Raw genomic sequence first — 17,376 nt, 5'->3', positions numbered from 1 at the left:
CTCTACGTTCTTAAGTATCAATGCTCCTCTAATGAACACCCTATTTGTGTTCCAACCATCAAACAAAACCCCTCTCGAGCCAGTGAGAGGGTAGGACCCTTTGCTCAAGGTTGAGAGACACTACTTGGGAACATTTTTCTACTTACAAATCAGGAATGAGTTAATTCCATATTGTGTAATTATGTTCCCAGCTCTCCACTCGGTCTTATCCCCAAAATGGTAGGCTTATTGAGTCGATGAACTTGCCACTCTCACCCATACAAATCAAGTAGAAACCAAGTTGCCTAGGTCATCCTAATGAAATAGAAACCTAACTAGTTAAAGGCGTTACATCTATCAATTACTATTTCGAGGTCCAGTCTTATGTGAACTCATTGTATAGGATACCCCACTCGCATGTGCCTTACACGAAAGCGTTGGATCATTGTGTTTGTATCAAATACAAAATGGGTCGTAACCAAAGTGTTACCAGGATAAGGTACCAAATCTTATCCCTATACTATAGCCCCTTTAAGTTGTATCTTGAACATTGATCCCCATATGTCTCCACATACAGTTCAAGACTCATACAACAACTTACGATGTTAGTTTATTGGATCATGGTTATTTAGGCAAGATAAAACAATAACAATTTATTGAAATAAACATCAATAACATTTTATTAATGATTGGTCAAATGTTGCATTTACTATCTACGAGTTTTAGGATGTAAAACCCAACATTAACGTCTTTAATTTTATTTCACTAGAAAAATGTCTCAAGGAGAAAAGCCTACTTGAGCCTCTCAATAGAAGCCCAAGCCACTTACAAGGACACAAGGTAACTCTGTTTCCCTAGACACAAACATTATGTTTACGCCAAATATGATAGATAATTGCATGCCAAACGACTCTCTAGATCTCATACCTCAACTATTTTACCTCAAACTCATGTATGCTTTTTATTATTATTACTATTATTATTTTACAAATATAACATATTGCTAAAAAGAGAGAATGAGCTCACACCTTGAAGTCAAGGCACAAGCAAAACATAATAGAAGAATAGACAAAATAAGGCAAAAACCAATAATACAAGGAAAAAAAATAAAAGAGAAAATGTCTCAACACGAAGAGTTCCCATTGGTCCTCACAAGAGAAGTCCAACCCACTTAGAATAACAAATAAAAATCTCAGACCGAACAGTCAAATTAATCATATGGGGCAGCCAAATGGTAGCACCATGAACTCTTAAATTACGCTCATGCCAAATATAGTAGGTAACTGCACACCAAGCAACTCTCCAAACTTTATGCCTCAATCGCTTCCCAAAGCCAAACTGACAAATCTAAGTGAACTTCGTATCCCAATGCGAAATCTTATGAAAATATCAACTCGACAAAAGCAAATCATCCCACAAAATAATCTTTAGACCCAACTCCACGAATACACAAATACACCAAGATCACTAGAGATATCAGAACACCACCAACAAGCACGATCACAAGACTGCAAGCAATTTCGAATGACTAGCCAAAAAATGGAGGAGTGTCTGGAGATATTGTCTCCAAACCAGATAGAACTCGTCCAAGGCACATTACTTTTTAAATGATATTTTCGTATGAAAATTTCATGTGAACTATGCTAGATTTGCAATGAACAATGAGTAATTCCCATTTCGATTGTAAATATATTTTATGATACTTTTGTGGACATTTTAGGTGGGTTATGTTCAATCACGTTGGCTAAATGAATTTAAAGCTTGATATAAATTACATTACTCGCAAATCGGTGAACCTTCCGAAGTTCTATCGTTTTTGAAAAATGCCAAATAGTTCTCAAAAACACATGAAATGAAGACTAAACCTGGAGAGAGCTTATGGGACATATTCATAAATCGGAACAAAAAAAAAATGAAAGCTCATCATTCGAAGAGATAAAAAAATGAAAGCTTGTCATCGAAGAGTATATGAGTATAAATTTATACGTGGATCGTATGTTCAAAAATGGAAAGATTAAACTTGTAATTAAAAAAAGTTATGGACCTAATTAAAAAGGAAGAAACCATTAGTCAAATTATTAATTCCATAATCTCTAACATGACATATATTCCACATTAACAAATACAAACCTATGAAAATGAACTTGCAATATGTCAAACTGAGCTATGACATTTGAGCGTGCTAATAACCACAAAATCTATGGTTCAAATCCTCTTACGCCAATTGTACTTAAAAAGACGAGCAATACTACTTTGTTTTTCCATTTTCTATTTGAAAAATATTGAATTAGTTTAGAAACAATTTCTTTACTTGTTTATAAAATTGTCAAATTGTAAACACGAACAAAGAAAATTCCTGTCTATCTTCCCCAAAAATCCTCTCTGCCAATTGAATCATCAGTTTTTAAAGGTGGATAACTATTACATAAGAATAACAAGAGTTACAGATAGATAGTCATCAAACATGCTACATTGAAAAAATTTCCAACACAATAAAAGGTGAAATTAAATCTAAAGTTGATGGAAGGGTAGGAAGAAATTTCTCCAGTAATCTGTATACCTAAGAACTCGGACACAATTATACAACCTATAGAACAGGTTAAATATACAATATATAGAACAGATCCTGTTCAAGTAAGGTCATTCCTTGTAATTTGTATACAATAGCTTTTCACCATTCATATAGTTGGTCCATGGGAGACTTCCAATGAATCTCAAGAAACGTCCATTTTTGCATCTCTATCTCATCAAATCCTCAAATATCAACTCTAAATAAGGGCTTTTTGAAGTCATAAGATCAAAGTATAACCATTTTCCGGATCACAGTCATCTAACAAAAAATTCAAAACTAAGCTCAGTGGAACTGAACGGTTTGAATTTGATTAAAGATTATAATCTAAAGAAATCAGAGATTACAGAAAAGAAGATTTACACTCTTACTAAAAGGAGTCAGCTTCTTCATCACCAGCCATATGAGAGCCACTAAAGCAAAGACCATTTGGAGATGGAAGAGCCCAATGAACCTGGAGATTGAAGAACAGTACCTACAACTTGAAGTCAGAGAAATGACAATTATGTAACTGAACATTGGGGATTTTGACCCTTATAGAACTACCATTAATACATGGAATGTAAATGCAGAGTAAATAATCAGTCGGCACACACTCAATGAATTTCTAGTAATGGATGATGTTCATCCCATGTCAAGTTACAGAGTATATGGCATAGTGTGAACCATGATCCTTGTGTTCAATCAGAGTCGTGTCTTCCCCTTTCTTTGTCTCTACTCCGTTTCTTCCTATCATTGGAATCACGAGAGTGTCTCTTCTCATACTTCTCATGTTTCTCACGCCTTTCACGTCTCTCTTCACGCCTCTCACGTCTCTCTTCATGCCTCTCCCGTCTCTCTTCACGCCTCCTTTTCTTGCTGTTCTTTTCATCCTCCACTTCCTCTTCTTTTGTATTCCTAGCAGGCAGGTCAGGGACATCCGTTTTCTCCAGACCAGCAGAGGTGCCCATTTGAGTATGCGGAAGAGAACTAGATTCTTCCCATGCACGAGGTGCTCTGCAACAAGGCCAAAGATAAAAATATAACAGGAATAGTTAGACCAGAGTAGGCAGTACAAAATGCAAGACATGTTGATGCTAACGAAATAGTGAATTTAGGTTTGGGACCATTTACAAATTTTAAACCACTAACAAAAATAATTTCCTTTTAATCTTTGAACACTGCCTAGCCAGACTGTTTAGTTAAACTTGGTTAAAATCCCCATGGTCGTATCTACAAAGAGGCGATTCAATTCTGATAGTTGATTGATGGGCAAAGTTTCCATTCATCCCTAACTTTGATACCGCACATCCAGGTAAAAGGGAAAATTCCATATGATTGAAACTGTATCAAGAGGATAAAAACAACAAATAAGTATCAATTCCTTATATAATTTCTAACCTCAAAAAACCAAGACCCTGAACCCGTGCAGCTTCAGCATGGCCCGCGCCCAAGTCTTCTGCCGTGCTGCCTCGCTTCACAAGTTCTGAGAATTCGTGCTTATCAAGGCGATTACCATGAGATCTGCCAGAAGTTTTAGGAGCTAAACCAAGAGCCTCCCTCATCGCCTGTTCCTCCTGCTCCTTGATCAACTTTATCTCCTCCTTTGCATGATCCACATCCAAACTTGACTTTTTATCCCGTGCATACCAGTGTAGATCTTTCCCTGTTAAGTTATTGAAAAATAAAATGTCTTATTATAACATTTTTTTTCAAGCAAACAATTCCAGGTACAAGAATATGAGAGGGATGACCCACAACTAACAATAAAAATCAGCATGAATAAGTGCCTTCTAATTCAAGCCATTTGATGTATATACAAGTAGAAATGCAAAATTGGCCAAAATAGTTTGCAAATTGAAGAAAACAAGAGAAATAATGTGCCTCCCAAATTACCAAATATATGTATGTATGTGCACACGCGTGTGTGCATATGTATATATATGTATGTATATATGTACATATGTGAATATATGTATGTATATATATGTAGTATATATGTATGTGTATACATATATATGTATATATCTATGTATAAAGAAAAAAGAACCCAAGTAATGAAAACAGATTACAACTGCATTTAAGGACACCCTGTACAATCAAACAAAGCAAATAGTTTTTCAATTGAGCAATCTAATGCCTTATACAAAGAAAATCATTTGATTAAATGCTCAACTTACATACATCACATAACCACAGTGGGCTTTCGCAATGATACCTTACCTTTTTGCCATCTTCCAACAGGAGCTTTGATGCTGTGGCCAAGGAAGTTTTCCCTGTGTTTATCAACTTTCACATCTTCCCAACTAAATTCTGCACATCAAGATAGTACAAAAAAAAAAAAAAAGGCACTGAATGAGCAAAATCCCATATGGTAGAGAGTCGCTTGCTAAATTCAGGAAAGATACTTCAACAGGTGCACTAATTGTTTGCCAATTCAACAATCTGAAAGGTTGGACAATGGATACATTGGTTAAAGAAAGAGATATGTAATGGATAAACAAGAGGTCATAGGGCTTGAAATAAATCCTTGCACCCTTTTTCTATATCCATGAGGGTTTAGGTCAGGTTACATGTATCTCGACTAATCTCACGGGACAACTCGTCTGACCCTACAACATTTAGTGTCAAGGAAATCCTTCCACCCTTATGAGTAATCATGCCTTTCTTAACTACCAAATGTCATATCAAGCAGTATTTTCCAGATATATAGAGTTAACATAGAGAGGTTGGGACTATACTCATCAACGAGTAAATATAAATCATCTGAGAATAAAAAAGAAACGGAGAAAGGAGAAGGGGAAAAAACATAAAAGAAAAACACCATTCTCGTATATGATTGTGCACGTTGAAGCATAGGAATGCATCATTACACACTCTAGCCTCAATCCAGTCATATGGTTGTCTGCTCACAAACTACAGACATTTGTTATAACGTCTAACTCCGATAACCCTTTTGAATTCACTCGTTACAGAAGTCCTATAAGAGACGGGAAGATACAGAGTCAAGACAGAAACCTAACGATGTTTTAGGAGGAGAAAAGGAAGAAAAACAGAACGATTATCACTCAAGGAACGCGAAGATATAGCTGTTTAAAGCTATTGCCGACACGAACATCAAATATTGAACAAAAAAAAAAATACCAGAAACCCAACGCAACCACTCAAAAACTAGCAAGCCCTAAAATCCTTACGACCCAACACTTGACTACATTCACCACAATAGACGTACATAACTACATAAACTACCGCCAAACTAACAATTCATCGAAATCTTAATACTGCATCTAAACTTCCTGTCCAATTCACAAGGCGCCTTCAAATCTATAAATGAATGCGAATCGACGGCTGTTTAGAACCACCAACCCAGAAACCCTAGTAAGCTTTTCCGAAACGAAAACAATCACCCAATAAAGAAACACGAATCGGAATATCAGAGTAGCAAAAGGAATAACCCTAGACAGGGGACTCAAATCCAAAAAGGTTCTCGAATTTGACAATTGAGTCCCTCTAAAACCTATTCCATTGACGACGAAAAGAGAGGAAGGCGATAGACAAAGTGGAAATAATAGAAGATATGGAGTAGCTTACGATCTCGACCGCCACGAACGCCGCCTCTAGTAGGATGATACATGATCGGAGTTTATGGCCGCGACAGGAAAGTTGCGACTGTTTTCTTGGCGTCTGAGCTTCACGCGGCCAATCCACTCAGGCGTCAAGTTGAGAATATTGCCGGTAATTGTCTTGCAATTGGAACGGGTCAACTTTATATATAAGCCGCGTGAAAAATGAATGAATGGAAAAAATACGGTGAATTAAAATTTCACTATCAATATCAAAATATTATAAATATTTTCGACAATTTTATTATTTAAAATAATTTTTCTAATAATAATAAATCGATAAACTTATCCTCTCATAATAATAATAATAACAACATTAAATTTTAAAATTTGATTTTGAAATATTCCTATATCTTTAATACTTGCAATACTATCCATCAATTTTATATGTGTCTTTTGACCTGTTGTGTAAAATGTAACGTGTCGTCGTAAATTATAAAAGCTTCTCATTTGTATATAAAGAAAGCTTAGTTGGTATCAAGATGCAGAAGTTTTTTTTCAATCTTTTCAGGATTTTGCTTTGAGAGGAAAAAAAAACTTGTACTCTGTAAAAATTTTCAATAAAAGTTCTTCTTTTCTCCACGTTACAACATTCCAGTAATTGCTTAGCATGTTTTGAATTTCCAACATCTACTTTAAATAAATCTTGTTTCTTTATTATATTTAGATTTTTCAAAATCCACCATTTCATCATTTCCCACATATTCATCATTTACATAGTTAATTTTCTATTGCACATATTCATCATTTCCCACAATGCCACGTATCAAGTATGCAAGTATTCACATGTTCTTCGATGCCACCTCATGCTTCCATATATCCACCTCTTGTCCCACGTGACACGACATCATATTGGTATTAGAGACAACATCATTAGTAGGGTGTACTATTCCCATTAGCGTAGCATTGAGGATTTATTAACCTTTGTCTTAATATTATTCTAAATATCATTTGTGATAATAATCAAGTTTTGCTAATTAATTCTATTGAATGACACTTTGGTAAACCTTGTGTTCCCACAGTAGAATAATAAGAGCATTAGTAAGCTTGGTATTCCATTGTTATAGAATTTTAGCATCTTGTTTACTCATCACAACAGATAATTAGAATCTTAATGAGATAATAAGCTTTAAGTTTTTTAATGTCTAAGTTAATTGGAAAAATACTCACTAAAACCTATACAACAAAAAATTTCAAACACAATAGAAGATTATTCAAATAATTCTCAACTTTCTATAGTTAATAGTCGAGAGTTTCAAATAGCAAGAATAGAAAGAAGCCTCTACTTGAACCATACCAAAAATAGATGTTAATGAAGGGATTGAATCCTAATGCGGAAGCGAATAATCATAGAGAACACCACCAATATGACATGTGTCGTTGTAAATTATAATGTGTTCTAGAAAAACCAAATCTTCACGAAATTCCCCTTCTAATGTCACGAACAAAGTTATGTGAAAACCCATAAATTGTTCTACCCAATAAGAATACTACCAATATGGAGTCCTTGTTATTCTTAGGACACAAGGATTAAAGTGTGGGCTTCTGTGAGTTTTGACAGAGGAAAATTTGTGAGAAAGAGTGAGAGCAAAATCTCTAGAGCGATCAGAGAGAGTCCAATATCTCTATGTTTCACGGGGAGATAAAGAAAGAGGGGAAGGGGAGAGTTACATTAACTCCCTCCCCACATTGTGCAAAAAAACTCCCTTAGCGAGGAGTTATTTTATTAAACATTAATATTATATTTAATATAATTAATATTATTATAATGTTAACAATATAGTTAATATAACTATTAGTGACCATATTATATGCATTTATAATCACATTATAATGCAACCTCCTATTTTAATCTATAGTTTTAATTTGAATCAAATTCATAGTAAATTTTAATCAATAGAATAAAATCTATCTAAAATATTTTAATCTTGTTCAAATATTTTTCTCTCACATAATATATAGTTTTAATTATAAATATGATGATGTATCAACATACATTATACATTATATTAATCAGATTAATATAATTACTTACTTAAATTTCCATAGATAATTCGAACAATTCAAATTATTCTAAAATCAATTATTCCTTCTTTCTATTCTTAGTGAGCTAACAATGGGACTTATTGGACCTACAGATTAGAAGCTCCAATGATACGAGATTAACCAACTAACCCTTTGAATCAGGTTAATCAACATCTATTAACTGTCAATCACTTCACTAATAGTTGTACTATTCACACTGTAGATATATTTATGTGTTCATTGGATATAACCAATTAATAGTAAGTTGACTCTTCATAAATTTCTCATAGCTAAAGCTAGGACAAAATTACCGTTTTACTCATGTAGTTACATTTAACTCCTGAACAAAAAATTCATAGTCCAATTATAAACTAACCCCTATCGGGCCCATGAGAGGGTGGGGTCTCATGATTCAAGACCTAGAATCAACTATTAAATGAGCAATTTATCTACTTTCCTTTTCTACATGAAGGAGTGAATTCCATCTTGTATAATTATATTCCCAACTCCTTATTTGAACAAATCCTAAAATGGTAGACATATTGAGCTAGCGAAAAGGTCAATTCACCCATACAAATCAAAGGTTTGCCCTCATTGACAAAAGTTCACAACTCACTCAAGATTAAAGTCAAGTTACCTATGGTCATCATAGTGAAAAGTTAATTTCTTTAATCAACAGTGTTATACTAAAAAACTAATCATTTCGTGGTCTAGTCTTATATAAACTCTTTATATAGAATACCTCACTCACATGTCTCCACATGAACAATATGGATCATATTGTTTGTAACACTTACAACTCATGTAACAATTATAAAGTGGGTCGTATCTGCAATGTCACCAGGACAAGGCACCCTACCTTTACCATATACTGCAAACCTTTTAGGTCATTACTTGAACACGATCCACTTGTATGTCTACCACATACTGTTCAACTTTTATTAAATGACCATGAATCTTAGTTTATTGGATTGAGTTAATGCTATCTAAATGTCAAATAAAATGGTGCTTATTTTATTAAATAAATAATTTGTATTTACAAAATTACAGACTACAAAATGAACGAGATTTAGGACACTAAATCCAACGGTTAAAACTATCTATCAAATAGGAAAATATTATTTTATTCAAAATTATGGGACTAAAACAACAAAACAATTAGTTCCAATAAATAATATTTCACAAACTCTTCCCTTATTTTCTAGACAATCAATTATTCAACATCAAGGGAAATATAAATTTCTTCATATAGAATTAGTTCAAATTGCCATAAAACTCTTTATAGTATAGAATTGATACCCCAATACTATTACTATTACGTGATAAAAGATATGGAAACTTTTCAAATTCAGTACTCTTTATAGTTGAATCAAATATTGAAAAATGACTAGTTTACTTTAATTATTATCCAAACTTTTCAGTTTCATTAAGCGATTCAAAATATACTTCAATCTTTAATACTTGATATTAAAATTTTAAATATGGATTGGGAACCACAAACTGGGTCCATGGTGGGAATATTTCTAATACATTATAAATTAATGCATACAAATTTATCCTCTAAAGCTTTTAGGACTTCTCCTAAAGATCAAACCCTTCTAATGGAAGCTAATACTGAATACTCAAATACTTTTACTCCAATAATGTTATCTTAGAATCAAATTACTCATAATCCCATATTGAATTTAGAAAACGCCTTTAAACCATTGATTGAAAATCCAAAATTAACCCAAAGTATTGAAAATGAAGATGGAACTATAGAAATACAATTCAAGTCTTCAAGACCAGAACTTCCCGGATTTTACTACTTATGAACCTGCTCAACCAAGTACTTTTATAAACCTCCAAGGAGTGTGGTTTGATAATACAATACCATAACCTTTTTATATAAAAGATAAGGATCTAATTTTATCTCCAACTCATTTTGATATGTAAAATATTAATCAACTAAATGTTATTTCCAAACTCTTTACAATTAACAAAATAAAACTAGATAAAGAATTGGTCCGGCAAAAGGAAACTCTTAAGAAATATATTTTTTGAATCCTTTAACAAAGTTGAATAAAGTGAGATTCGTGACGAACTCTACAAAACAATGGAAAAACTTATAATAAATATATATTTCTTCCATTGGATGAAATATAGGACATAGTATGAAAACATTACATCCTCTTCATATCAAACTATTAACACAAAAACCTCTTCTCCCATCTAAAATTTTGTAATAGTCTGGACATATGTAGTAGAAGGAGTAGATGACTCCTCAATTTTTATTTGAGTATAGTTGATTGTCAAGGAATAAGGTCTCGAAGGGATCGAAGATCCCAAAATTTGAAATTTATTTGATAATTGTATGGGTTGAGGATTGTTTCCTTTCAGATCATCCATTGATTTTGACGACTCTCCTTGCTCGAGAGTATGAGACTTAGTGTGAGGAGGTGTAGGACATTGCTCTTGATCATTTTCCCTTTTTTCTCCTTTCTTGATTGTAGGATTCATCTTTTGTTTTCCTTCCCTCCTTCACTTTCCTTTTCTCTCTTGTCTTGAAGAAATTCTCTAGTGAGGTAATCAGGAAGGGAGTTTGTACTTCCTTATATAGCTTCAACTTTGAAATCAGAACAACAAAGTATTGCTTGCCATTTGGCAAAAATTTGTTGAGAAGCTAGATTTTTAATATTATTTTGTAAAACATATGTCGTTGCTTGCAATCAACAAGTACTGAAAACTTTTGTTGATTAAATCAATTTGGAATATGTTTATGCATAAAACAATTGATAAAATCCCTCTCTTTCTCTCTTTCTCTCTCTTTTTATGGTTGAATAATTTTTTTTTTAAAATCCTAGTCAGATATCTGAATGATATCTAACTAGTTGTTCTTGACCATTAGTAGACTGTTTAAGGATGTCACAATATCCTATATTTGATGCATCCTGTTTTTACAATGAGTGATGCATGTGGATTGATGATGGATAAACATAGAAGACTTTTGGCTAGACATTTTAATAGGATATATTAACATACAACGGAAGCAAACAAAATCAATAAGTACTATAATTACATTTAATTTTAGTTATAAAAGCATGCATTAACAGAAACTTCAGAAGAAGGTTTCTTTGCAACATACCTTTGATGGATTCTCTTAATTTCAACTTGCTCTCCACGAATTCTCAGCCCCAATTCTTCAGTGAACCATTAAGAGATCTTCTTTACTATTTTTAGCCTTGAATTTGATTGGTGGAACTCCAAATTAGAATGAATTTGTGAAGGGAAAAATGGGTTTGAAGGAAGAAGATGCAGAAAAAACTTTTTTTTTTTTTTTTTTCTGTCATCACTACTAAAAAACTCAAATTGAAGAGTTTTATTAACTCTCTTCATGCAAGCACAATAGAACTGAGTTTATGCCAACTCCAATTGCATGATTTAAGTGGCTAGGTGGTGTGATTAAGAGGAAAACACCTCCTACTAAATGAGTTTGTGGGAAATTTCCACTAAACTCTTAATTTCCAACTTTTAAATTCAAATTGAGAAGATCTCTTGGTGGTTCACTGAAAAATTGGAGTTGAGGATTCGGGAACAACAGTTGGGAATTGGGAGAGTTCATCAAAGGTATGTTACAAAGAAACCTTCTTTTGAAATTTCTGTCAATGCATGCTTTTAGAACTCAAATTAAATGTAATTAGAATGCTTATTGATTCTATTTACTTTCGTTGCATGTTAATATATCCTGTCAATTGATATCAGAGTGTGATTTAAGCACTCAATTAGCGTTAATTTAAGTTTGGTGGTTGAATTTCTAAGGTTGCATGTTTTGTGGACTGATATGGTGTTTTTTCAGATTTGACATTATATTTCTCTTTGATTCCTAAATTAAATTTGTAATTGACTATTGTTTGATGAATTTATATGTGTGCTCTAGAGTCTGTAGTTTATTTGGAGTCATTATAGTCGAAATTAAGTTGTAATTTGGAGATTGAAGCAAGCAAGGTTGAGAAGCAAAAATTGGAGAGCAGCTTTCTGCCCATGCAACGTTGCAATGCTGCTCTTTGCGTATTGCAACGTTGTTCTTGTTGCAGCCCGCAACGCGCGGTTCAAGCCGGTTTGCACGAGTGAGGTTCGGTTTGACTGGTTTTCTTCCAATCCAGTTTGGTTCAGCCGTCCTTGGACCAATTCAACACTTTTAGAAGTTTTGAAGGTCCGATTCGAGCGGTTCGAGGTCGAGTCGAGCGGTTTTACATCAAATTAAAGTTTTTTTTGTACCTATTTTGTAATAAATTAGTTATTTTGCTTGCTTAGGATGCCAAAGTTGAACCATATCAGTATTGTTTAAATAATTATGCATGTGGTGTATGTTGTATTTAAATTTAAACATGTTTGTGCATATAGTGTGCTATTTAGATTTAAAATCCCACCATAGAAAGCATGTTACATGCATTATATATATGACAAATTGTTATATTGTATAGTATGCATGTTTAGGATTTTTTTTTATTTAATATAAGTGTTATATTAAATATTGAATGCCTTTGATATGTGTTATGGATGCAAAGCATGTCTACTTTATAAGTTGTTATGAAATTGAATTAGACATTAAAATCCACAAAGATAAGTTGCATGCTCACGTAGGTTAAACACTTGTTTTAATAGTTAAAATAGGTGGCTATTTTATAGATCACGGTTACAAACTCAACCGATATATAATTCTGTCTAAGGCTAGAGGTTTTTAAGTTGACGGTCTACGGAACACCTCCTACTTGGGGATTATGGCCAAATAATCGAGCATTGTTAACCGGATTTATAAGCATACATGAGTGGTGTTAGGTAATAAAATGGTTTATCACCTAGACATCGTAGGTTAAAATCCATTTATAAGTGTTATACTTGGATAAACCACATAGACTTAGGGTTGTTTAATTAGCCGAAATAAACCTGAGTATTGATATACCCAAACAAATTAGTAGAACACTTCAGTGGGAGTTTAATAACATATATGATAAAGTTATTAGAACACTCCAGTGGGAGATTAATAACATATACGATATATTATTTTTAGTTCTCACGTCCCTCGGAGTTCATAATCGAGATTCATGTGATACTTCGTGTCACCCTAGGAGTGACCTCCATTCGGGAAGTATTTGCATAAATCAAGATTCAGGTGAATAAGGGGAAGTTGTTCAAATAAAAATCAAATATATGAAATATTGATTTCAACTTTCACATCCCTAAAATGTTCACACCGTGAGATTCATATGACGCTTCGTGTCACCCTAGGAGTGACTTCCATTTGGAAAGTGTTTGTATGAGTTAAGATCAAGGTGAATAGGGGAAGTAGTTCATAGTAAGTGGGTGAAGGATATGTGCCAGCGTATCTTGCGGTCTCTTCCGTTAGTTTGGACTATGTGATTCCTATGTTGCGCCTGCTGGTTAGCTTTAGGCGGCCCTTGCTAGTCATTTAACGACGGCTATCCCCTCGAAGGGTTGTAACATAAGATTCAGAACAACTCAAACTCCAGAAATGGATAGGATTTCTTAGGTCCATTCCCAACCTTGACTCTCCAAATTTTGATAGCATCATTGAGGCCGATCTATGAGGTCTGAAAATGGAGGGTTACACTTACAGAATTACTAAAGTGTTAGTAATTTCTGACCGAAAACGTTAACTAAACAACTATAGGAATAAGAGTTAATTAAGAATGTTTTGCTTTAGTGAAGGAGTGTTTGATTGCCCCATCGATAGTACTTATTCTAACTCACTATAGTATCGTTGCAAATAAATAATGGTTATGAGTACATTATTACTTTTTCCTAAAACTTGATTTTGAGTTTAGTTTCAATTTACTAATTAGAATTTGTTTAAAAATTTCAACATGTCAAATTCTTCTAGAATATTGGCTTTTGAATTAGTTAACAGTAAAATCTATTCAACATGCAAATTACTGGCGAATGATGATTCAAAACAAGTTATAACAGAAGATTATCTTCTATCTCCCAACTCATCTAAAGTTTTGAACTATATATATATATAATAATGCTAAAATCGAACGACAAAATAAATATGATTTACTTGTCTTCGAAATATGCTTAGTGGAAAACGATAAAACCTGGATAATAAATTCAAGTGTCGCTAATCATATTTGTATTTTCTCTCATGAAACAAGTTCATGGAGATGGTTTATAGAAGGCGAAACAATCTTTAAGGTAGGGATCGAGGAGGTTGTTTCAGCTACAACAGTGGGAGATATGAAGTTATTTATAAGAGATAAATACATTTTACTTTAAAATGTTTATTACATTCCTTCTATGAAAAGGAATCTAATATCTGTCTCTTGCTTGTAGGAACAAAATTATAAAGTTTCTTTCAAAAATGATGAAGTGTTCATTATTTCAAAAAATATCAACTCTTGTTCTGCAAAATTAGAAAATAACTTTACTTGTTAAATCCAACTGAAGTAAAGGTCATTTTGAACATAGAGATGTTTAAAACAACTGAGACTCAAAATAAGAAAAGGAAAGTTTCTCCAAATGCCTATCTTTGGCACTCGAGACTTGGTCACATAAACCTCAATAGGATTGAGAGATTGATTAAGAACGTCATCTAAATCAGTTAGAAGACAGTTCATTACCGCCTTGTGAATTTTGTATTAAGGGTAAAATGACTAAAAGATCTTTTTCTGAAAAAGGTTTTAGAGCTAAAGAACCCTTAAAGTTGATACATTTAGACCTTTGTGTGTTGGATTTTATGTCCTAAAACTCGTAGTTTTGCAAATTAATAAACATATTCTATTTTGTTTTTCGATAAAGTTGTTATTGAAATTGTAATCTTGAATCCAATAAACTAAGGTCTTGGGGCTATTTAATGTAGTTTGAATTTTATGTAGTGACATAAAGTGGATCAAGTTCAAATATATAGCCAAAATGGTCTATAGTATATGAATAAGATTGGGCGCCTTATTCTGGGGACACTATGGATGCGGCCCACTTTGTAGTTAGTACAAATGAGGTGATCTTGAACCGTTCATATAGAGATATGTGAGTGGGGGCATCTTTTGTAAAGAGTTTACATAAGACTGAACCATAAAATAGTCACTTTTTACGTTCTAAATGTTGTTTTATGTAAAAAACTGACTATTTCGTTACTTGATGACCTATGTAACTTAATCTTAATCTCGTAATTATCCTTAGATCTGCATAGGTGAGGGCAGCTCATCATCGCTGGCCCAATAAGCCTCTCAATTCAGGGGTAAGATCGGGTGGATAGCTGGGAACATAGGGTGCAAGACGTAATTCACTCCTACCCGTTATAGGGATAGTAGATAGGTTGTTCCCTTAGTATTGAATCCAAGTCTTGAACAAGGGGCCCCACCCTCTCCTTGGCCCGAGAGGGATTCGGTTTATAGGTTGGACCTTAAACCAATTGTTCATTAGAGGATCAATGAAACTTAAGGAACAAGATGTACTCTTGGGGGTAAAACGGTTTTTATGACCCAGCCGAGATTACAAACAACCTGTGAAGGATTAGCTTACTAATCATGGTTATATCAAATGGACACAAATATATCTATAGTGAGGGGAGTTCAACTACGAGACTATAGTGGAATGATCCGTTAGTTAACAAATGTTGATTAGCTCCATCTAAAGAGTTTAGCCAGCTAATCTCGGATCATTGGAATCCATGATCTATAGGTCCATTAGGTTCCCCTACTAGCTCATATGGAATAAACTTAAAACAATATGATAGAATGATTTGAATTGTTCGAATTAAGTGAAGAAAGAGAAACCGACAAGTATATGTGATATAGTGGTCAGATTTTTCAGTTTAGATGTAAAACTTTAATATTTAAATGTGATTTAAATATCAAGAATATGAATATGTTCATATTCGGAAGCTCGGAAATAATGAAAATGGTCAAAGATGTAAAAAGTCAAAGAGTTGACTTTTGACTTTGAAAAGTCAAACTTTGACCGGCCTTATATTCAAATGTGATTTGAATTTCGAGAAAATGAATGCAGATTCATGCTCGGGAGGTTAAAATTAGTCAACACGGAAAAAATCATAAAAAGTCAAAATATTGACTTTTTGGTCAAAGTTTGACTTTGACCAAATGACTATTTTTTCCTTTGACTAAAGTTAGTGAGAAAATCCAAACTTTTGTTGGATAATTCCACTAACAAAATAGTGGGCAATGTGTTGGCATTAAGCCCACTAAGATAGTGGATTATAGGTGTTGGGTTTTTATGGATTTGGTTCATACAATTGTTGCATGGTTTTTTTTTTCTCTATAAATTAGGCTTTTGAATTTGGATTTAAAACTCTTGCAATTCAAATTTAGTTTTTCAAAATTAGGCTAAAGAAAAAATGGGAAAACCCAAAACCAAAGATCCATATTATTTTCCATCTCTTTTTTCTCTCTCATTTTCTTCATCCACCAGATCCTACAATCCGGTTCTGAGTCCAGAGGATAGTAGGTCAACTCTAATGATGATCTGAAAGAGTTCGGGTCGAGATTCAGCAAGGAAAATCGGTTTTCGAGAGCTTCAAAGATAAGTTAATTACTGTTTTTTTCCCCTTCAAATTGCATGTTTTTTTCCTTTAAATTAAAAGCAATCAGAGTGTAATTAGGTCCTTTTTCCGCTGCGTATGTCTCGAGTTCCATCATTGTGGTCTTATGAATGTTAAAGCTAGAGGAGGATATGAATATTTCATCAGCTTCGTTGATGATCATTCAAGGTATGGGCATATTTACCTAATGCATCATAAGTCCGAAACATTTGAAAAGTTCAAAGAATATAAGGCTGAGGTTGAAAACCAATTAAGTAAAAAGCATAAAACACTTCGATCAGATCGAGGTGGTGAGTATATAGACTTATAATTCAGTACTATTTGATAGAACATGGAATCCAGTCTCAACTCATAGCCCTTGGCACACCTCAACAAAATGGTGTTGCAGAAAAGAGAAACAAAACCTTGTTGGACATGGTTCGTTCCATGATAAGTTATACCCAGTTACCAAGTTATTTTTGGGGACATGCGGTTGAGACTGTAGTGTATATATTGAACATGGTTCTCCCGAAAAGTATTTTTGAAACGGGTTACGAGCTCTAGAGAGGACGTAAAGGTAGTTTACATCACTTCATGATCTGGGGATGCTCAACACACGTATTGGTGCAAAATCCTAAGAAACGGGAACACCGTTCACAAGTATG

General features: G+C 33.6%; 1 protein-coding gene across 1 annotated transcript; it reads right to left on the bottom strand.

Annotated features, from left to right (window-relative positions):
• Positions 1 to 3,056: 3,056 nt before the first annotated feature.
• On the bottom strand, positions 3,057 to 6,336 carry LOC120076551 (leukocyte immunoglobulin-like receptor family A protein). Its single transcript, XM_039030414.2, has 4 exons — positions 6,119 to 6,336; positions 4,751 to 4,840; positions 3,929 to 4,193; positions 3,057 to 3,544 (listed from the first exon to the last, which is right to left on the bottom strand). Exons 1-4 carry the CDS (start codon positions 6,159 to 6,161, stop codon positions 3,229 to 3,231), a joined length of 714 nt encoding a protein of 237 aa, XP_038886342.1. The 5' UTR covers positions 6,162 to 6,336; the 3' UTR covers positions 3,057 to 3,228.
• Between the last annotated feature and the right edge of the window lie 11,040 nt (positions 6,337 to 17,376).

This window comes from Benincasa hispida, chromosome 4 (genome assembly GCF_027475165.1).
Source record: "Benincasa hispida cultivar pf3 chromosome 4, pf3_genome.v1.1, whole genome shotgun sequence".
NCBI lineage: Eukaryota > Viridiplantae > Streptophyta > Magnoliopsida > Cucurbitales > Cucurbitaceae > Benincasa > Benincasa hispida.
Note: the sequence above shows the minus strand (reverse complement) of the source record. Positions and strands in the feature narration are given on the sequence as shown.